Genomic DNA, 23,626 nt, shown 5'->3' with positions numbered 1-23,626 from the left:
AAAAATAATTTTGTTTTTTGGGGTGGGAGTGTCGGGACCCTCCTTCCTCACCATTTTCGGTGTATTTGAAAGTTTTGGCGTTTTGGGGAGAAATTCTTGGGTTGAATTGCTTTTATTTTTTACCAATGCATTTCAACCTGTGTCAATTATCCCCAAATTATGACGGGCCAGATCGATCCTAATCCACCGTGAATATAATTTTTTTTTAAATAGATTGCATGGATTTGTCCATTGCCTAACTAGATTGTTGATCGGTTGTTATTTATTTTTAACCAGATAATCAGCTCCTAAACCCTAATTGTGTAACTCTTGGTAACCTAAAAATGTCAACATAACAGCAAATATTTAAATTAGAAACACTTGGCCATGAATATAAAACATTATAATGAAAAACTGTAAATGTTTCATTTGTTTGTAGGACCGGAACGCCATTGAAAATTGAGGAGCCCCTGTGCTAATAATTGAGAAATTATATGATCAAAAATGTAATTATGGCGTATTAAATTTAATTAATCTTTAATGATTGCGACGTTCAAATTAAATTATGATAGCCTAAAATTATGCTGCTCAGTTAATTCGTCAAGCAGTGAATCAGGAAAAAACAAGGTTGGATGTAGCATATTGTGGTGCTTGCTAGTTTGTACATATTTTCTCAAATTTCCCATAATTTGATTTCCCTCCTGTGAATGTAGGACATACCAGGTGTAACAAATAACAGAACAATCTGTTACATCTATGCAAATGTGTTTTTATAATAGACCATGTGAAAAAAGACAACATTGTAATTTCATTTTCCTATACCACCTTGCCAATTTCTTTCAGCCTTTGCGCCTCTTCAAATCCGAACCTATCCTTGCAGTTTAATCTTGCTCCCTCTTTCATATTCTGCCCAGCATAATCTCTCCCCTCTTATCTTAGTTTGACACTATTTTACATTTCTCCACTTTCTACTTATCGTCTCAGTTCTGTTCAACTCGGTCAACTCGGCCTCACTTTCACCAGCTTTCTCTGTCCTCTCATGTGATTATTTCTCAAATGTCGTCTCCTCTCCTTTTCTAAGCTGGAACATTCGAACCCGTCTCTGTTCATCTGTTCGTGCCTTTTACTGTCCCTCTCATCTCTTCTATCTTGCCTTGCCAATGCCATATGTCAGGATGAAACCTTTTGCTATGATACTTTCTGTCATTGTCCATTGCTCATACTTGAACAGCACTACATTTGTCTCCTTTATTGTATGTACAGCATACAGATTCTGATCTACGCTTTTGTCACTTGGATTTTTAACTCATTCACTGCCAGACATATTTGGAAAATTTCTAAATTTCCAATACCCACACGATATTATTATGTTCAATAATTAATATTATATATAAACCGAATCTGCCAAATGACAGAATAGACTACTTTCTGCCTTGTCCCGTTCTTTTATAATCGACAGTAGAAAAATGTAGGTTGCACAAAATGCAAAATTACTCCCATGGACTCTCAAACTGTGTTTATTTTGTATAAAATGGGGTAATGATGCCATCTACTGGTGGTTGAGCATCAGTAAAATTGTTTCCAAGTTTGACATTTACAGTGGAGCATAATCAGATTCTCGAACCCCCCCCCCCATCTAGCCTCGTAGAATTTTTTTTTTTTATTGACAAGTACCGGTACACTTGTCAAAGGCAGTGAATGAGTTTTTAATGGTGTAATTCCAACCATTACATATGCAGTATAATATTTTGTTTTATGTTAAAATGTGTTTAAATTAATATTTATGACCAAAAATCTTCATATGTATGGGGAAAGCTTTAACAGTCTTGTGCGTCACCCTTAATCATGGCTCCGTAAACTAGTGTTAAAAGTCATACCAACATTTTAAGGATACAAATTAGAATACTTTTGATAAAATAGCTTTTGAAACACTTAAGAGCAATTGAACACAAAACACAAAACATTTTTAAACACCACTGTTCTGTATTTTTGTTTAACCCTGGAGAATCCATGGGGTCAAATTTGGCCCCTATAAATTCTGCTACTCAAATAACAAAGACTTTTTTTTTTTTTTACAAATTTAACTTCAAAAGTTCAGAGTGCCACTTTTGACCCCTGCATGGGGCCATCTAGTGGATGAATATTGCACTTACATGAGCCAGAGTGGTGGTGACAAGATGGCTAAAATACAACAAATAAAACAAAAAAATTATATTGTTCAATGTAGCTGTGTATTTGATTGATTATTTTCTTAAATTCTAAATAGTTTACTGACAGTTTTTGTTATTCAGATTTTTTGAAATGATACCCCTAAATACCAAAGGGTCAAATTTCGCCCTAATCCTAAATTAGGGAATAAATTGAAAAAAACATTGAAAAAACATATATTTTGGTTTTCAGTAAACTTATAGCAGTCATTTAATGTATAATTCATAATTTTCCAAAGAAGAAAGGGGTTCTTGGGTTCTCCAGGGTTAATTTGTTTTAGCAATATCATCATGATCACTTGATCATTTTGTGTTAGAAGCTGCCGTACTTCGCTACACAAACAGTGTTTCATTGAGCGGAACCGATCGAGAACAAGAACACCTATTGCAAAATAATTCACACACATTTGACATGAAAGGAAGCATTTGAAATGCGTGACAGAATTCAGAATGCTGCTTCAAACGTCAGTGAGCTGGTAGCTTTAGAACAGGGCTGCCAGATTTTGTTTTGTTTTGTTTCTTCACGAGGAATTTCGTGTCTACAAGAGTGTGAGACTTTGCAACTACGTCTGTCTGTGTCTCAGGGCTGCGGACCTTTTTTTTTTTTTTCTGGAGAGCTCAGTATTGTTCATTCGGTAATTTTACCGATTTGACATGGGCTGCGGACCTTTTAACAGACATGAGTGGCTTTGCTGCATTTCGCCATTTGTGCTGGCTAAAAATGTCGATTTGGTATTATTACCCGTACTTGGTGTTATGGGCTCTTTGGCTCGATAAGAGATAGTCACATAAAAGGACACCAGAGACAAAAAAAAAAAGGAATGAGGTCAAATGCCACAAGCTTTATTTTGCCCAAACAAGAATAAGTTCAAACAAACTGGACAGGACACCGCGACCTAAAGGAAAATGGGGTTAGCACTGGACCAACCCAAATAAAAGGTTGTCATAGTCGATGCGATTCCCTTAACCCAAGAAAAGAGACACACAAAAAATCTAGACTATGAAAGAAACAACAAATAAATGGGACTACCTGTTCTCATCAGCCCAAACTAAAACATGAAAAGCGTCTGCATGCTAATCATGTATGGAGCTGGGCCGCTGTGGTAAAAATAGACAAAGGTTAAACAACAAAAAGAAGAAATGGCCTTCTTCATGCTAAGTGTATGTGAAGGAAAATCGCCCACACACTCTTCTCCACCTGAGTGTTAATTGTTCTTAGGTGCTGCACCAGGTAGATAGGAGAAGGGGGACCCGTTCACATTTTCAGAATAAGACAGAAAGCGTTTCAAGCTTATGGATCTAGTGAATGAAACACTCATAGAAAACAAATAAAATAAATAAACACTTGTAGAATATGGGGTTGATTTGATGTACATGTGTGTGTTTGCTATATTTTGGGGCTGTATCATTGATCCATTCCTGGGAAAGATCATGGGTGAATGAGGCGGATTCACTGTAATAGTGGCTGGCGTTGGGTAATTGTGTCTTAAAGGCATGTCATGTTTTTTTCCACTTCAACGTTGAGGAATCACACTCACGCCCCACAGGCATTTAAATTGAGTACCTAGACAGCTACTGCGGAGAGAAAGATCAACTACCATCTTAAAAGAAACATTTATTTCATCCTTCTAGCAGTAATTGCAAGTATGGCCGATGGAAATGTTGAGTGCTGGTGTCAGCTTTTTTTGCAACTGCGGATGTATTTGTCAACACATTACAAATGAGTCATTTTCACCGTGTAATGCTTTTTCTGTAGCTTCCTGCTAAAGTTTGACCACAATACCAAAATCATTCAAAATCCAGGTTAGGAATATGCGTTAATGTGTGACTAGAGATAATTCTATTATATTATTATAAATGATCATGCAACAAGTAAAAACATTGTTATTTTTTAAGTGTAATATTTTTGTGTGTTGTTGAACTATTGTATGAGCAGGAACAATTGCAGCAGACACACACGCACACACACGTTCACGAATAGTAGGTTCTTTTGCTTCTCTTTTCTCCCCAAACTAAAGTTATTTGTGAACAGTACTGTCTAATGCAGTTTTTTTTGAGGACACTGCCCAATATGAATTTCTAATTAGCAAAAGTCTGCACTCTGCTCTCAAACTAGTCATTAATATAAAGGACATCCAAATTCTCCTTCGTTGTGCTCCAGTTTGTGTGCTCACTGTGATGCTTGTCTGTAGCCTCGCCCTCGAAGGAGGTTCTTTAGGCTCGACTCCTAAGAAGAGTCGGCACTTCTGGCTCTCAAGTGGCTCCTCAATGCGCCGTGTCTGTAACCTCCCCTTCCTGCTTTTGCGACGTGTGGACAGACACACATTTTCACCATTCACATGCACAGAATAAAATGGCAAGAAAAAAACAACTAATGAGCTCCCAATCAGGAGCCAGCTCACGCCATTCAATCATAAAAATAAGAAAAGATTAACATAATAGCAATTAAAAACAATAAATAATTAAATCGTGGCTGTTCCTGCTATGCGTGTTGGCTTCTTAGTGCAGTGTGGTGCCGAGCATACATGGAGTACATACTTAATATGAGATAAGGGGGAGTAGAAAAAAAAAGGTGAGGAGAGATACACAAAGTTACGATTTAGCTTTATTGTTATACTAATTTTTCACAAATTAGGAAATCTATGCTGATTTTGTGTCAATGCGATTTTACATTGAATTTGGCATTAGCAATGTTTTAAAACAAAGCTTTTTTTGCATTTAAAGAAAATGTCTTTAAACTCACTTCCTCCCAATAACGTATAAATACGTTCTATTTTAAATATTACCATGCTTATGACGTATTTCTAAGTTTTTTTATGTTTGTGTTTTTTTTTTTATGCTAGAGCATACAGAAGGCTTTGATGCAGTCTCTAAACCAAAGAGAATGCTTAAGCAATGGTAGTAGCAGAGTATAAGAGATCAACCAGGGCCATGTTGCAAAAAGGCTCTTTCCCCCACTGTTTTAAACAGATTTGTGAATAAGGATGAAACTGAAGCTATATTCTAATGTTAATTGCTGCAAAATGGAAACAGATACAAATATACTATTTCTTCCTGATGAAAGAAGAGACTCTAATCTTTCTTTTGGTATGTTCTATGCTTTTATAGCAATAGAACAGAATATTCTGTGGGCCTTGGAAAATCTGACAAAATCCAGTAAAACAGCCGAGAGGGGATTGCTTCAGTGAAAATAGCTGGGAGTGAATGAGTTAAGCTGCTCATGAAGAGTGGAAACATAAACATGTCACGCTTGCTGCACAAGCAACATGGTGCATTCAAGGTGCTTTCACAACGTTGGGAACTTGCAAATCCCCTGTGCTGTTTGGCACGTTTAGGCCTGTTTTCCGGATGATACATTTTCCCAAAAACTATCATGATGAAGGATAGTATAATTATGTTTTTTTTTTTATGCCACTGATATAAGATGATTATAGAGCAAAAATAAAGTAAATGGTTTTAAAGTGCTCTATCTTTCAATTATCAAGGATATTTAACATTTCAAATGTAAAATACTGGTAATAAAATATCCACCTATCTATCTATTTTCTGAACAGCTTATCTTTACTAGGGTCGTTGGCATGCTGGAGCCTATCCCAGTTGTCTTCGGGCAGTAGTCTGCAGTTAGGTTAAAATTGAAAACCGTAGGTATGTTCACAGCGTCATTATTATTGTTGTTGACTGTATATTATTATGATTCTTAAAAAATAATAATACATTTTACTCAAAATATAATTATATATGTCATCACTGCACAGTAAAAGATCTCTGTAGATCGAAGATCTTGTAATGGAAAGCTACACACGGTCTCACTGTCAAGTCTGGCACTCGAATCAGATATCTGGTGCCGGTCGCCAGTGTTCTTTTAAATTCACAGAACCGTTCACATCAACAAGCAATGAAACAGCGCAAAAAGACCCGTAGGCGATAACGTTAGCTAAACTCATGGTTGCTGCAGCTAGCATTAGTGCGACTGTACAATTGAGAGGAGAGGGGACGAAGCAGTGCGACTGAATTTTGCTGACGTATGTAAACAAATACACAAAAATTATAGAGTCCAGAAAAACCCCATTGTGTCTCATGGAACAATAAGACGGTAATTATCATGACAGGTCTTGGAATATTCGTTGTTTTTCTTCGATTGTAATTTTAAATCTTGAAATTGCATTTCTCCTAGGCAATCACGATGGCCCCAGTGTCTGCTGTCAACTGCTTTTCAACTGCCACTTGCAAGTGTTAACTCTGCTAGTTTATGATCACCAGACATTATGAAAAACCTTGGCTGTCCCCTGAAAATCTTGGCCAGTCTAATCAAAAATATTTATAAATCGTTGCCTCCCATGCTAGCAGAATTACCACTTCAGCTTTTCCGGGTTGGCCTACCAGTTCTACGCTCCCAGTAGTGGTCTTGTCACAGTGATTAACACAGCGGGCAGCGTGTGAAAATCAAAGCATGTGTGATGCTCATCATGGCTCTGTGCCATCTTGCACATCTTTGTTGTGCCATGATTTATTGTGTAACTCTGTCACTGCCATCTTCATCACTCGCATAATTCTTTTGTTGATCAGTATTACTGCACTGATAAACACTTTATATATTGCTTAATAATCTTCTGCACTTTGTACATTTGTACACGTCCTGAATGTGTTTCCACCCTCACTATTGTATACCTAATACCCTCGTTATATTATTTTTTAATGAGTATGATTATTAAGATTGTATTGTAGCGTCAATGGCATACAGTATGGGAAAAAAAGAGCCATCGTCGCTGAAACACTTGTCAATCGTTTATTGAACGAAACTTAGTAAGCACGCACATGCTAAAGCTGCTGTTGGCCCCATCGCTCAACCAGACACTCACATGCTGACTTGCCGATGTCACAGGCCCCGCCTCTTAAAGGCACATGAATGTACACAGATGCTACAACATATTCAGTATTTTCCATTCCATTTCATTTTTTTCTTCCCATAAGTGTTTCTGTGTACAAATAGGTTTACAATGTATTTCCAAATTGTGTTTTAAAGTCATTCAATATCTTACAGAATTTTTAAGGATTTTTATTTTTAAGATTTATTCTTTGGGAGAAAGCAACTTTTGAGTAGCTGCCCACTGTAGTGACCAGTGTCCCTGAAAGAGTTAATTTTAATGAGCACATGCTGGCTTTTAAAATTCCTGTTGTGGAATTAAACTCCGCGCTCTAGCTTCTCCGTTCTAAACTGCTTATAATTGTAAAATAATCCAGCTGCCTTCTGTAAGAACATGTACTGAATAGTTAACAAAATGCGCTAACTCTGTTTGTCAGACTATACTTGACTCTGTGGCACCATTAAAATGTCTGTTCCCAACCTAAATCTTAGCCTTGAATGAATGACATTGAAACGGGACTGGCGAGTGTCTCACTAAACGCTGAGCATTAGCTGGCGATCAGACCAGAAATTTCTAAAGGTGGACAAGTCAAAAATATTTTTTAGACATTGTTGCATCAAGTCAATTAAAGCCCCATGAAATTCTTTAAAATCAAATTTTTTCCGTTTCCGAAATTGTCCATCTTAAGCCCGTTGAGGAAAAATATGTGAGCAAATGCTAAAAGTGTGATTAATATATTGTTCATCAGTGTATGCTCTTTATCTGATGCTGTTTGGCACCTAACTTTGTCCCCTTTCAACTCTTTAGAGAGGTCCAACCTTGGCTCCTTCAGTCTTGGCTATCATTACCAACAGCCTTCTTGGGTTTTACTCATATTTATAATAATGCATCAGATTTATATAGCGTTTTTCTGGATGCTTGAAAATGGATACATTATTCCGGCACTCACACATATTACTGTATTTATTATTATTTAGTTATTGCAGTTGATTTATTTTGGAATGATATTGTATACTGTTTGTTTCAATTCATATCATCCACGTTAATTTTAATCTGTGCAGTAAATGTTAATCCTGTTCAGCCTGCGCTCTGATGTGTGCTTTGAGTTGTTGTCTTCCCACCCGGTACAGTATGTTTGATACTTATTGTATTATACTTATATTTAGTGTAAACATCAAATGAGTTGTGTTGTGTTTGTAGGTGGGTGTTCCTTGTACTGCCTAAAAGAGCTTGCTCAATCACACTGTAGGTGCAGCAGCAGCCATGTTGGATTTGTGATTGACAGCGGAACTGGATAGATAAGATGGCAGCCTCCATGTCTACGTTGGCTTGCGAGAGTAAACACGACATCAAAACAGCTGGTTGGTGTTGTCAATGTGTGGATCCAACTGTTTCGGATCAGTAAACACTAAATCGCTAATCATTGAAGTGCTAAATGCTACTTTATTGATGTACGTTCAGGTACTGTACGTTGTGTCTGTGTATGCTTAGCAATCATCCGTTGACTGTACTGCATTTTTAAGAGGTTAATGTTTGAAGATATTTATCAGTATCTCGTAAATTCTCTATTAGCAGTCTGGCTCCTGACACTAAATCTGATGCATAACACAAAGTGACGCAGTAGCAACGCATATGCTATGCTATCATATGATATGATATCATATGATAATATGATATGGTATGATATATCATATATCATATCATGATATGATATATCACATCATTATATGATATGATATATAACATATCATATCATATCTTAACCAGAGGTGGGCACGTCAATGAAATTTGACAATGAACAACCTTCGGGATGCCATCGTCAATCCGTCAATATTTCAAGCCAAACCAAAGTGTCTTTGTCAATCCGTCAGCATTTTTGTACCCGTCCTTCCGTCATTGCTAAATTACAGCCGCTATTTTAGGACCGACAGTAAATTTGATGGACGTAGTGCGTCAATGGTCAGTCCGTCAATGTATTTTAACCACGCTTCTGTCATCAGTATTTTCTATAGCAGCGCCCACGATGGAAATTATGTTATTATAAATGAATGTGCAACAATGTAAATGTATGCAAAAAAAAATCATTTGTATAAATTATTATTTATGATATATTATTGTCCAGAAATTATGATTCATAAAAATGTACAGACATAGACTGAGGATTACAGTATTCTGGGGGAAAAAGTAAATAGAGTGGTAGTGAACTAAGGTGAGAAGTAGTATATTTGAAAAAGATAGTCATGCGGCAAAAGGATGTTCGGCCTTGACAAAATGTCCAGATGAGGCATTGATATAACATTTTGCACAAAGTACAAATGTAAACTGAATCGATGCAGATCAAATCAATCAAACCATTGAGTCTTTTGTGTGAATGCTAGTCACTTGCAATCTTCAAACCCCAGGTGGCAGTCATAAATTTCCCCCATTGATTTGTAGTGCATATGGATTTCCCCCTGCCTTGTAGCCCAGACTAAAATAAGCTTTGTTTGGCAGCTGATGCACTTGTAAATCTGCCTGTGACATTTTGATAGTGGATGACACACAGAGGGGAGAGCAAATATCATTACAATGGGAAAGGATTAAAATATGTCACTCAAAGTGACTTTTATCGACAAGACCAGTGTTCTAAGCCAGCGCTGTTGAAAGCGCACAAAGGGGTTCAATGGGAAGAGGAGAAAAAAAATAGGCTGTTTTCATTTAAAGGAAATAGTTTGAGGTGATGTGTACGGCTGGTCTCGGTCTGTCTTGATGTCTCCAATAAACAGAGTGGAAAATATTTTAGCCGTCACGGCCGAGTGTAGGAAGCCGGTCCCCCTTTGCATGGCAATGACAGGAAAGGCGGCTAGTGTGTCTCAATGGGACCCTTCAGCACAGACACACACTCACACGCACACACACCAGCTGAATGATGATCAAAAAACAGTGCAAGTCAGTACTTCCTTGTTCTCAGAGCCAGACTCTAATGCTGCGACATCACCCGCTAAATTGATAGAAAGCTCCTTCTGACCTTTTCTGTACTTCTCTATTAACAACCTCAAGGCAAAAAGAAAAAAAAAAAGATCTGTGGTACTTTTCATTGGCACGGAACCATCCTGCTGCTCACAAATGCTCACTTTAGTCCCAAGTCTTGCCTCCGCTACTCTTTCCCACAACATATAGTATAGAATTCCTTAACTTTTATTAATCCTTTATAGTTCCCACAACTCAATACATAAACTCTCTGATTACCATCTCTAATCATTTTTAAGGAAACAGATGAAACCCCCCACAGCCGCCTCTTCTTGATGCTTTCATAGCTCCACAGGTATTTCATCAGCTGCCATTCCACATTCTGTCCTCTTCAGTGACTTTTTAACTTGCCTTTACTAATTTGTGACTTCCTGGTCCACAACACTTGCCTATTCGACTCATCATTCTTTCTTATTTTCCTCCTCCTGAAAGCAATCTTTCCATCAATCCAGCACATCAGTCAACACATTTCTATGTCTATCATTAATCACTCTAACCTGCTGCACATCCTTTGGCTGTACAGATCCTTCTCTCCTTGTTACATCTTCATATACTGTAGATCTTGTTTGGCGTTTGCTACGTCTACATTTGCTTTAGATCAAACCCAAATGTGTTCTGACCATTTTGATCACGGTAAGTAAGATGGTAAAAATTAGGGGTGTGAATTGCCTGGTACCCGGCGATTCAATTCGTATCACGATTCATAGGTCACGATTCGATTCGATGCCGATTAATCCCGATTCGAATCTATAAATTGATTATTGCGATTTTTAACTCAAATTTTGAAAATACTAATTAGTAAACTTGTACATGTACACTGAAAGATTTGTATGAAAATGTATTTATTTATCTGAAAATTCAGGTTGCAGTCTGTTTCATGTTTGAACAGCACTGAAATAAAATATTAAGGCTTAATGTTCCATTAATATAACATTCTTCCATGCTTAATGTGTAAATCCTAACCCTACGTAAGACGTTTTGTTGACTATTCCCATAAAAAATTGATGTCTAAAAATCTATTCGGAAGCATATTGAATCGAATTGAGAATTGCGCTGTGAAATATCGCGATATATTGCCGAATCGATTTTTTGTAGCACCCCTAGTAAAAATGCTTTTTACCATAATGCGATCATGATAAATGTGAGCCGCTAGCCGTGGCTAGCACTGGCTAAAATAGATCTGGTGGTCAGAATGTTCAATTTTGGGATATCTCCAAATACCCTCCTTAAGGTCTCATTATTTTCCTTTCTTAGCAGCCCAAAAGTTTAAATTGTTGTTAAAGTGTACGAAAATAAGTGGCGAATCAACAATGTTGTTGTTTTTGTTGTAACATGCTAGCACTAATAGCTAGCACGGTCGAGGAACTAGCTAACTTGGTTTAAAACAAACCGGAGATTCTTCACCTCAAATTCACAAATGATATATGCACATAGCAAACAATAAAAAACGAAAGTACAGAAGACGCAAGAATGTCCGTGTTTTGGGAGCCATCCTACCTCAGAGCATACGTTGCCGTGTAGTCCGGTCCGGGCAGTATCATCGGCAAATGTTTGTAATCCAATCGATTCCACTAATCAAATGTTTGAACGTGCACCGCTGCAAAGAGTGTTGAGTTAAAACTTCCGCATATGTCTTGCTCACACAAGTAACGTTAGAGGAAGCTGGGGGTGACATTCATCAATAACAAAAGAACATTGGGTGTAAACACGGTAGAAAAACAGCTGAGTCCGCTGGAAAGTTGACCCACCATGAGGGGCAGACTCGCGATCCTGTGACGTCAGTGATTACTATCTATACTCTTTCCCCTGTATCCTCTCGTGCACTTTCTGGTTCCACCACAAAATCTTCTCACCCTTTGTTTCTGCCTCATCTGGAAAAAAAGTGTCCACTGCAGTATTTCAATTCTTTTGCCAGTCTACCACCATCTGTCCTTCTATGCTCCTGTCCTGGATACCAAAGCAGCTCTTTGTCACCCCTGTTTCCTTCACCAAATTGTCCATTAAAATCTGCGATACTCTGAACTATTTTGTCTAGCTCCTTCCGGAGTGTCTCTTTCTTTAGTTCGCATCTTACCTGTGGGGCATAAAACCATAAATAACATTAAACATAAAGTCGTCAATTCCAGGATTCAGCCTCATCACTCGATCTGACAGACATTTCACCGCAGGGACATTCTGAACAAATTCTTCCTTTTCGGACTACCTCCACACTATTTCTCTTCCTATCTCCAATGTGGTAAAATAATTTGAACCTTCCTCCTAAGCCTCTCCTCTTACTTCCTTAGCTGCTTTGCTGGACACACAATATATCAGGGATGGGCAACTCCGGTCCTCGAGGGCCGCAGTGCTGCATGTTTAAGATGCTTGCCTCCTTCAACACACCTGATTCAAATGATCAGATCATCAGCAAGCCTGATAACGATCCTGGAGGGAGACATCTAAAACACGCAGGATAGCGGCCCTCGAGGACTTGAGTTGCTCATCCCTGCAATATATTGACCTTTCTCCTAATCAATATGCCAACCAACTGCCTGACTTTTCCTGTTACAATATCAATATTTAAAGTCCCTATTTTCAGTTTTTGGGTTCTGTGGTTTCCTCTACACTCTCTGTGTATGGCAGTGGTGTCCAAATATAACCCGCGATCCATTTTCTCACAGCCCTCAGCATATCTAAAAATTACTTTTGACACAGGTGGTGGGGGTGTTGCAAAGTTGGAGCTTTCCAAAACCTGCATGCCCCATGGGTGCGAAGCACCTGACAACCATTTTTATTAATGATTGCAATGCATAGAACTTATCTAGATTGTCATATCAACTCTTTTGAGCTAAAATAGTAAGAACATTTCTCTTTATAATGCCTCATGAGTTAAAACATTTCCGTTTCAGAAGCAAAAAAGTTTTCCTCCACTTTCTGCTGTCAAAAGTCAAGTAAAAAAAATTTTTTTTTTCTATGTTTGGTGAAACCCCACTCGTCTAAAAACAATATTCTGATTAATATTGCATTTGTGGAATATGAATTAAGCAGCTAAATCCAGACGTTTGACTGAAAATGACATCAAAATGCCGAAGAGCTCAGCTTGCGAACGTCACATTACCATACCCAGAAAACAAGTGAGCTGTGATTGGACGTTACCTTTGCCCTGAGGCACTGTGATGCCAAGTGGCAAAATGGCCACTCAACACATTTTCAGACAGGGGCAGGTGCTCCAGAGACTCAACTTGTGTCCAAAATACTAAAAAGTGAGCTCTAAATTTGTTGACTTATTACGGAACTCTTAACAGATTATGCACGTTGTTTGTGGCCATGTTGCACGTAACCTGCTTAGATTGCAGAGCCATTAGCAACAGGTGTACAAGTGGTGCCGACCTCGCTACTTTTTTCACTCCGGGGCGCTCTGATGGTTTTCTCCAATGGAGAATTCAGTAGATTGCTCTCTTGATTATGTGACAAATACAATTCCTGGATTGAAAAGATCCAGGCAACACCCACTGACAAATGCGTTGAACTTTGGAGTCAACCAAGCTGACCAGTTTTATTTATTTTTAAGTACTGGCTGGCAGACTTTTTCTCTCCCAAATGTGCTGGGAAAACACTTCAAATGTTCCAAATTGGAAAACAAAATTGGAAGTTGGAAATGAATACTAGCCTTTGATATTTTGCAATAGGGTTTGTTTATGACCCTTTTTTAATTAAGTGGAACAGCACACCTGAAAAACGGATCTACTAGCAGTTAAAGACACAAAATCAGCCGACACATTTGGTCTTTTTACAATTACATTGCCCCTACTAAATTCACCCAATTAGTAGATCACTGTCCACATATTTATGTAATCACCATCAGGTTTATGCATGTGCAAAACTTTCTTAAATCAGGCCCTACGTGTATACAAACAAAAAATTGTTTGTTTTCCGTGACGTGTCGTCATCTTCTTTTTTACATGGAAGCGGAATGTCTGTTTTAAGTAATGGGTGTTGCTCAATTACATATACTGTAGCCCCCGCAATTCAAACTGCAGGCAGCACAGAAGCGCAAGATATAAAACAACCAGAACCACAAAATGATAATTCTGTTCAAATGAATGCAGAAGATATTTAAATCAAGTGCAATCAAATAATGAATTGTAGCAGACGCCCAGTGTCAAATGGGGTCGGGTGAGCAACCCGCATCGCTGCAAAGGATATGCGCTAGCCTACATTGTACATAGCGGATAAATAATCAGCAAGAGCTGTTATTAAAATAGCTTATTGTCAAATGCTAACAAAATGAAGCACCTATAAAGCTGGTAATGCATTATATTCAATAACCGAATAAGCGTGAAAACTGTCATCAGTTTAGCAAATGTTCCGAAAAACTGAAGGAAAAAAAAACATTGTACTCTTGTATGGTGGAATTACAATTTAATGTGATACGTTTCATAGCAGTTTTAATCCTCTTCCAACAGTGCAGACACATAGCTTTTCCAATTAACTCATTTAATCAGAATATGATCTAACTTGATTTGATTTGGTATCCAAAGCAATTGCCTTTCATATTAATGTGATTACGGCTAGAACAAAGCAGTCATTATGCTGAGACTTATGGCAGCATGGTGGAAAAAAGGACCATCATTGCCATCAGTTACATCCCCACTGAGAGTTACGGTATAAGGGAGGAGAGATAACACCCAAGTATGCCCACGGGCACATGCATCAAAGCACTAATCTTGCTCTTCCTTTTCTAAGTGTGGGATGAGCACTGCTATTACTGTAGCCACAGTCAAGGCAAAATGAGTCGCTTTGTCACGGTCATGAGCCTATTAGTAAAATTCTAAACATCTTGTTTGTGGAACTGTTGTAATCCGAGGTTACAACTTTTGCATCCCTGAATGGAAGTACAATCGCATTTGATTTTTCACTGGAGTATTGGGCTTCACCTTTTTATATTTTCTGCTTGGTAAAGGTTTATACTAAGATTGGTAGGTAGATCGGCCCAGCCAAGGTTATCATAGTTCACAAAAATGTACAGATTAGCTAAAACCAAAATGGAAAAAAAAAAAACGTTGTCAGTGTATTAAAAACAACTGTTTAACAAAAGGATAACAAACTGGAAATTCTTTAAGGTTATTTTAAAATGTAATTTCATCTGGTTTTACGACAGGTGTATGGAACAAGGAAGGTTGAAGAGTTGTTTGGGAATTGTAGCTTTTTTTACTGTGTCGCCTGGAAGCAGGCGATAAAAAGGCGCTGCCAGATGATGGGCTTGCCGCAAGGTGATGCATTTGTCATGACTACCTTTGTTTCGTCACCTAGGCAAAAATCTATCTATCTATCTATCTATCTATCTATCTATCTATCTATCTATCTATCTATCTATCTATCTATCTATCTATCTATCATCCATCCATCAATCCATCCATCCATCCATCATCCATCCAACTATCGCTCTATCGATCTATCTATCTATCTATCTATCTATCTATCTATCTATCTATCTATCTATCTATCTATCATCCATCCATCAATCCATCCATCCATCCATCATCCATCCAACTATCGCTCTATCGATCGATCTATCTATCTATCTATCTATCTATCTATCTATCTATCTATCTATCTATCTATCTATCTATCTATCTATCTATCTATCTATCTATCATCCATCCATCCATCCATCATACATCCAGCCAACGATCTATCTATCTATCTATCTATCTATCTATCTATCTATCTATCTATCTATCTATCTATCTATCTATCTATCTATCTATCTATCATCCATCCATCAATCCATCCATCCATCCATCCAACTATCGATCTATCGATCGATCTATCTATCTATCTATCTATCTATCTATCTATCATCCATCCATCCATCCATCATACATCCAGCCAACGATCTATCTATCTATCTATCTATCTATCTATCTATCTATCTATCTATCTATCTATCTATCTATCTATCTATCTATCTATCTATCTATCTATCTATCTATCTATCAATCAATCCATCCATCCATCCATCATCCATCCAACTATCGATCTATCTATCTATCTATCTATCTATCTATCTATCTATCTATCTATCTATCTATCTATCTATCTATCTATCTATCTATCTATCATCCATCCAGCCATCCATCCATCCATCCATCCATCCATCCATCCATCCATCCATCCATCCATCCATCTATCTATCTATCTATCTATCTATCTATCCATCCATCCATCCATCCATCCATCTATCTATCTATCTATCTATCTATCTATCTATCTATCTATCTATCTATCTATCTATCCAATTTGGCTAACTGTCACAACAAAAACAAGTTGTGGTTTGTGGTGTTATGTGTGGAATATTTCTCAGCAAGAATTCAAGCCACAAATCCCCTGTAAAGGTTGGCAACTTTTCAAGCAAGTGAAGGAAAATGAGACTATCCTAGCTTTATTTACGATGTTAGAATTGTGATGCATATAACCTCAGAAGTTGTGTCTTCCACACAAGAAATACACCACATTAGAAAATAAAACTAAGATAAATCAAACTAAAACAAATCATTTTAAAACTAAGAATTTAAAAACAAAAGACACTCTAAAAAGTAATTACAACTAATTCAACTACTAACGACCTGCCTGCTATTTTGCTGTTCAAAGTTCTCCGCTTTAACATTGTTCCTGCCAGACGTATTTGCAAATTGGCCTTGATGACCCAATCTCTTAATTATGGCCTTAAACGCACTAGCCCTGTTAAATCAATTAGCTTAGCAATTATCATGGCTTCTCCCTTTGTCAGAATGATACTTGTCAGAAATGTAGCTTATTTGGCACCACGGAGGCGATGATTACTGACTTTGCAGTGACTGCGCATTTTGTTTAGCTACACAAATAGACAGCCGAAGCTTGTTGCTAGCTAGCTAGCTAGCTAGCTGTTGCAGCGTAAGCAGAGCCCAACTGTGCCCGAACTTCCAACTACCCGTGGTGGGTGACGTACGTGAGTGACGTGGCCCAGCTAAGCTATTTGGGACATCTCAGCGGTTGATTCTCAGTTTTGCTATCAAAATGCAAATTTTGAGCCTTGTCAAGGGTCAAACTTTAATGTATTGCAAGGTGTGCGCAAGGTGACATTTATGTGCTGGGAAGGGTTGTTTAACAGTGGCGAAAAATGATGAGTCAGGTCTACGAGGTTACATGTACCAGCACCTTCTATTTGCAGTGTTTCATCAGGTAGAAGGTTGGCCTGTTTTAAGAAGGTGAAGCCTAAAAGATTCATTCGTACCATAGTTGTTAAATCAGCGTTAAAGTGTACACCATATATCATGATGTCAACTTTGTGTTTATTGTGTTTTAGATATTTAAGAAACTTGATTGTTTACCTTAACACCCCAACCATCCCACCCATAGACTGGTCACTAGTTGCATACACACTCTTATTCAGTATAGATAATATAGGATTTTTTTTTTTAGATGTGAGATGAAAACTAAAACACAAGCCCGGGAAGAACATGCACTCCACACAGAAATCATCTGACGGAGATTCTCGCCCTGACTGTTCTGCCTGCAATGAGGCAACCACCATTAATAACTTGTGGCAGTCACGATCGCATGAATTAAATGACCCGCTGCCGTGTCCGTGGGCCCTGACGCTGGATTATTTTGAGCGATTTTGGTTATTTCTATTCAACAATGCGGTGGTTATCATTAATTATTGCCGGAGGAACACAAGGATGATTAACACTTCCAGGGTGTGTTTTTCTGGGCCCATGGCCATTTCATAAAGCTGTGCTGTTGTGTTTTAAAGGCAAGTTTTCAGAGAGGATTTCTTTTAAAAATATGGTTAAAGTATTCAGTAAAAAATAAAGCATGTTATCCATTGTCCCTTTGACTTTATTTTTGCGATATAACAATATATCGTAGCTATGGTATGAAAGCTCTATTGTACGATATAATGGTAAATCGTAGATAACGTGGATTTATTCGTATTCTTTACATGGTGCCACTAATGTTCGACTGGGGTACCACAGTCAGACCTTCAGAAAAATATGACAATCTTGTGTTAACTAGAATAGCTTGCGAGTCTATTTCACTCATTCACTCCCAGCAATTTTCACTGAAGCAACCCCCTTCACTCACGGCTATTTTGACTGATTTTGCAAGGCCCACATAATTTTTTTGTTCTATTGCTACCAAATAAAAGATTGACTCTGGGGGTTAGTCTTATACTTGCGTCTCTAACCTCATGATCTACAAGTGAGTGATGGCGTGCGCTATATCTGGTTGCGACATTTTTTTATTATTATTAAAACTTATTGAAAACTTATTGGGTAGTGGCCAGTTTACGTGTGTGGCCCGCCCAAGTATTAACGTGGTGTGGGAAACACTGCTAGTGTGGGGAAATCAGCGTGTTTGCAACATGGCTCTGGTTGATCTCGTATACTCTGCTGCCACCTGCTGGCCGTTTTTGCAATTTTTAGCATTGCTTCACCCTTTCTCTGCAGTTCAGAGGCTGCATCAAAGCCTTCTGTGTGCTCTAGCATAAAAAATATATATATATATTAAAGCGTATAAATACGTCTTTGTGACATTTGAAATAGAACACATTTTTATGTTTTTGGGAGCAAATGGGTTAATAAGATGATGCGCTACAAGGAAGGAATCTTCGGAGAAGTGAGTCTTCCTGAAAACCTGTCCATGTCAATCGTTGCAGAAGTTCCATTGAAACTCTTCCGGGAAGGTGGCCCACTTATGATCTTGTCCCAATCAACCGGTTCAGAATCATACAGCAGTATTAGATTTGGTCATCATCACTTAGTCCCCTGTACAAGCAAGGAAGGAGGGGTTAGGAGAGAGAAGAAGAGGTAGTAAAAAAACAACAACAAAAAAACCTACATGTATGTAAGAGACTAAAAATAAGTCTAAACATTTCTACTGAGGTAGCGGCTCTAATTTCCATGGGTAGGACATTGCAGAGGATTGGAGCCAGAATAGAAGACACTCTAGAACCTGCAGGTTACTTTTTGGCTCTCGGGATGCTGTCTCATTACTTTATTGAATCACAAAAACGTGGCTCAATTGTTATGGAAGAAGCAGATAGCCAGAAAGGAGGAAATGGTTAGAAATGAAGGCGAGAGTGCGGATATTTTGAGCGGCCCTTTGCAATGATCAGTGTCCCGTTCACTGACTGCTGAGGTGCATTTCAGCGACAGAGATTCCGTGCTTTAGTTTCGCCATTGGTACATATGAAATTACACATAATGTATAGTTAAAGTATTATTGTAAAGCACTATGGGGCTGACTCATGAACGGAGTAATTAAGCATTTGAACAAATCTTAATGAACTGATTTGAGTAATTCAATACAGTCAAAACAGCTGCCGTTTACTTATGAGAAGTAATATTTGAGCCCATGTGACCATCATTTTCTCATCAGTGATCCCTTTGTCCATTTTTCTAATTCTGTGCATCTCAGTTGAAGGGACAGTTGGATCTTTTGTGATTGTGCCATTGTCAGATTTGCTCATAGAGCAGGCTTGATTGGCATGTTTACACAAATTGGTGCATTTATGCTCCTGGCTAATGCAACACCTTTGTTCTTTTAATTAGTCGCTCTTCTATCCATGGGCTGGAAGGAATGAATAATTATACTGCTGTGCCAGGATCCAGTTCTACAGTACTGCAGAATATAATCTTCCAACTTAGAATTCAAACATGTTTTAGCAACTCCTTATATCAACAGCAACTTTGTCTAATACTGGCTTAAATATTTTGTGAAATTCTATTAGTTGTTGCTAGACATTTCTCGTGTTAAGTATATTACAACTAACTGCATGTACTTAAACTTTCTCAATTCACCCTCTAGAGAGTAAAGTGCTCTTTGGCACATTTGTAAACCACTTAAATGACCTTCTGAAATTCACATGAATTATTTATTTGTACCATTAGACCTGATGAAATGTGAAACGTGATGAAATGGTTTACAGATACCACTTCAATACTTTGACAACCTTTCAAACATTTGTATTACCATTTTAGATTTTAATTTGCTCCCTTTTAAGTGTGTGTGTGCGTGCGTGAGAGAGAACGAGAGAGAGAGAGAGAGAGAGAGAGAGAGAGAGAGAGAAAACCCAAAGTTAACCGGGATTAGCGCCACATCACCTGCAATTCTAATGAAGACCGTATGAAATGTGAATGGGTGCATGTTTGTTTTGTCCGTGTTAAATTATTGTATTTTATTAAAATGAGATTAATTGATTACAAAAATACTTTAATAAATGTGATTAATGGTTTAATTGACTCCAATCTCTATCACATTCATTTTAGTTTAGTTTTAGTCAATTATTTTGGGTCTCACATGCATGAAACTTTGCTTTGGTTTTTGTAGTTTACAATTTTTTAAATGTTCAAATACTGTATACAAGAAATGGATTTGCTGATTTTACATCTTTCTTTTCAAAATAGAACATATTTGAATTATTTTGGTGTGTGTGTGTGTGTCTCTGTTTAGTAATTTTGATCATCAGGATTATTTTGTTCATTGATTATCGTGATATAAAAAATTCATACTGCGCCATCTTAAATCAGGGCTATGTTTTTCAAATGCTGTTTCTATTGATGGAATCATTCAGATTTTTTCTTACTGGATATCGGGTTGAAAGGCGGTGTCTGATAATATTTTGGGGGTTAGTTCATTCACCCTGTTGCTTGATATTATTATGTGGAGTTTTTCTGTGACACAGATAGATAAATGTTAAGATAGAGATTTATTGTTCATAAAACTTAAATCTTCAGTGCATTGTGTATCATCTCTGATCTCCAATACAAAATAAAATTTGGAGGTGTGGTCTCGTGGAAGAATTTGTTTCCAATTGACGTTTCTGGCAGAAAATGAGGATGTTAAACATTACTTTAACATGACATCTTTCATTAGTCATTAAGATAAATACTTCTAACAATATGTGCTGGAGCACACAGATGATTATCATGTTAAACGGCCAAAATCATCCAATCAAAATGAAGGTAGCCAAAGTATTCAAATTAATTAGTCTGTATTGGAAAAAATAATAATGCTGATGACATTTCAGTAGTTTTCTACTTCAAAGAATTGCAAGCCATTACTTATACATGCTGAATGTAAATAATGATAAAAGAAAAAAAAGTAGGACTCTTTACTGCGCAAAGTTTCATTCACATGTTTCTTTTATTTCACAGGTTGCTGGGAAACACTGGATCAACAATTGAAGCCATTTGCCAATTCATGGATCTTTAGGAGCTGTCACATTTTTTTCTATCTCTTAAAACTTTTTGCTCCAGAGTCCAATCTGCAATATCATCCTTTTTATCTAAAACAATGTTGAACATTGCTTTTCAGTTTGCGAACTGCCCACTTCGAGTGGTGATTCAGTATTTTGTTCCTGTACTGTTGATGGGGAAGTGGTGCCACTCATCCCCTTCGGAATCAGAGTCAAACTCAAACTCCTGCTCTACATTGGTACAAAGCCATTTTTTTGGCTTCTTTCTGTCATCAACAGTATTCCCCACCGTGCCTTGCTCCTGGACCCTCCAAAATCCCGATCCACGGCACTACACCATCTTCATCAAGATAACAAAACCTACCCAGGATTGCGTGCCGTTACAGTTTCGTATCTTCCAATATGACTCCTTCCTGGAGACCACACACACCTACCTAGGAATTGATAGCTTTGACGAAAATGTGAGACTGTGCGACACCTCCGCCCCAAAGGCCTTCCTAGAGGCTGGCAAGCAGTTTGTTCACATGAGAAAAGGTCCTCATCCGAAAGGTGAAACCACTACAAGTGACAGTGGCGATTTCAAAGTAGAGTACCTGGTTGTTGGAAAACGTAACCCCAGCATGGCGGCCTGTCAGATGCTGTGCCAGTGGCTGGAGGACTGTCTGGCCTCCAGCACATCAAGCAGGCCATGCGGCATTATGCAGATGCCCTGTTCATGCTGGCATCCACCTCCAAAACGCAGCGAGGACAACAGCTGTTACTACAATGGAGTTTACCTGGATAACTGTTTACCCAAAGTAAGAGAAATTGGAAAAGACACTCAAATAAATGGTGAGTAGAATCTTAGCTGCTATATAATTATTATTTCTGTCTCGTGACTTATTTTAGCTCAACATGCAAGCTCTGGCTAGGGTGACCAGACGTCCTCATTTAACCGGGACAGTCTCATTTGTGCCTTGTGGCCCGAATCCCGCCGGATTTTGCCAGCCACATTCTTTGGTCCTGTTTTTACACAGATCCCGTCCTTGGAGTTTTGTTTTTTGTGTGTGTGTGTTTGTGGGTCCAGTCAGTAAGCTATTTTTGGGGGGGGCATGTGTATGTTAATCACACAGTTGTCATTGCAATTTGTACGGTTAATCTAACTATCGCTAATCGCTAACAGGCATGTTTTTGTCAGACCGGAACTAATGTTGCATTCGAGGATGTTCGGAAGTCGGACTTTTCCGACTTCAAACTAGGAAGTGCGTATGGGAACGCCCCCATGAACTCGGAAATCCCACTTGCGAAGTCGGGAAAAAAAAGTACCCCGACTTCACCGACGGTGTGACGTCACACTACAATGGTGTGACTGGTTAAAACACAATTTACGTGAGTATAAAACTAGATAGCTTTCTTCATTCATAAATATTTGACATAACTTCACGTAACACAACGTACGTGGTATGCCGATATCGCCCTGCATGAAATTATACAGTTAAGTACTCAACTGTAAATGTGAAATGTTTATGAAATAAGATAAAAACAATTTTAATTAAAAATTGCAAGAAGGCAAGGTCAGCTTGGTTGCTGGAGGTCAGAATGAGTTTTGAGGACCAAAATAAAAAAAAACATTTATCGCTATCCGCCATTTTGGTTGTTTACTTTCGCCTCGAACACTTTCAGGTTGGAACTGGGAAAGCCAACTCGGATAAATCCGACTTCCGACCTTCCTCGAATGCAGGATAAGAACTACTTCCTGCTTTCGTGTAGGAATCATTGGAAATATAGTCCTACTAGCCTAATGCTAAAGTCGCTGGTCAGACCAAACGCTAGATGAGGTTTTCTGGTGGCATATTTCAGATGTTACAATGCGGGACTGGTGCGAGGTCAACGGCACAGTCAGCTTCCAATAGCTGACCGAGCAAAGAAGGTGAGATAATGGTGAGTGCGTTGACTTGTTTAGCGTTGTTGAAATGCCAATATAGCATTTCGCATTAGCTAATGCACTAACACAACCACCAGATTGATTAGCAAAATAGTTCCTTGAGAATTTCTTGTACAGTTTGATTTTCAATGAAATTTTAGTGTCCCGCTTTTTAATTGGGAACATCTGGTCACCCTAGCTATGTCACACAATCAAGCCAACAGGAAGGGTGTGTGTGATTTGTAAACTGTGTGTCTGTAATTTTATCACATTGATTTGGGCAGCTGGAGGGAATTAGGATATGTAGGAAGGAGAAGGAGGAACTGAAAATCCCTTATGCATGGTTTACGATTTCATCTGGTAGACGAGAGCTCGGCGACCTTGCAAGGTCAATACTGTGTTTTGCGCCTGTTCGGTCCAAGGAGGGACACTCAATCAG

General features: G+C 38.2%; 1 protein-coding gene across 7 annotated transcripts in view; it reads left to right on the top strand.

Annotated features, from left to right (window-relative positions):
* adgrb1a (adhesion G protein-coupled receptor B1a) overlaps window positions 1-23,626 on the top strand; it is a 135,039-nt gene that overhangs the window by 8,675 nt on the left and 102,738 nt on the right. For all 7 annotated transcript variants that reach the window (XM_077575217.1, XM_077575216.1, XM_077575214.1 and 4 more), the window contains exon 2: window positions 21,244-22,115. In XM_077575217.1, coding sequence (XP_077431343.1) covers window positions 21,383-22,115 — 733 coding nt within the window. In that variant the 5' untranslated portion in view covers window positions 21,244-21,382. The remainder of the gene's footprint in view (window positions 1-21,243; window positions 22,116-23,626) is intronic.

Source organism: Vanacampus margaritifer, chromosome 9, assembly GCF_051991255.1.
Source record: "Vanacampus margaritifer isolate UIUO_Vmar chromosome 9, RoL_Vmar_1.0, whole genome shotgun sequence".
NCBI classification, from domain to species: Eukaryota; Metazoa; Chordata; class Actinopteri; order Syngnathiformes; family Syngnathidae; genus Vanacampus; species Vanacampus margaritifer.
The sequence above is the reverse complement of the archived record's forward strand: the minus strand, read 5'-3'. Positions and strand labels throughout refer to the sequence as shown.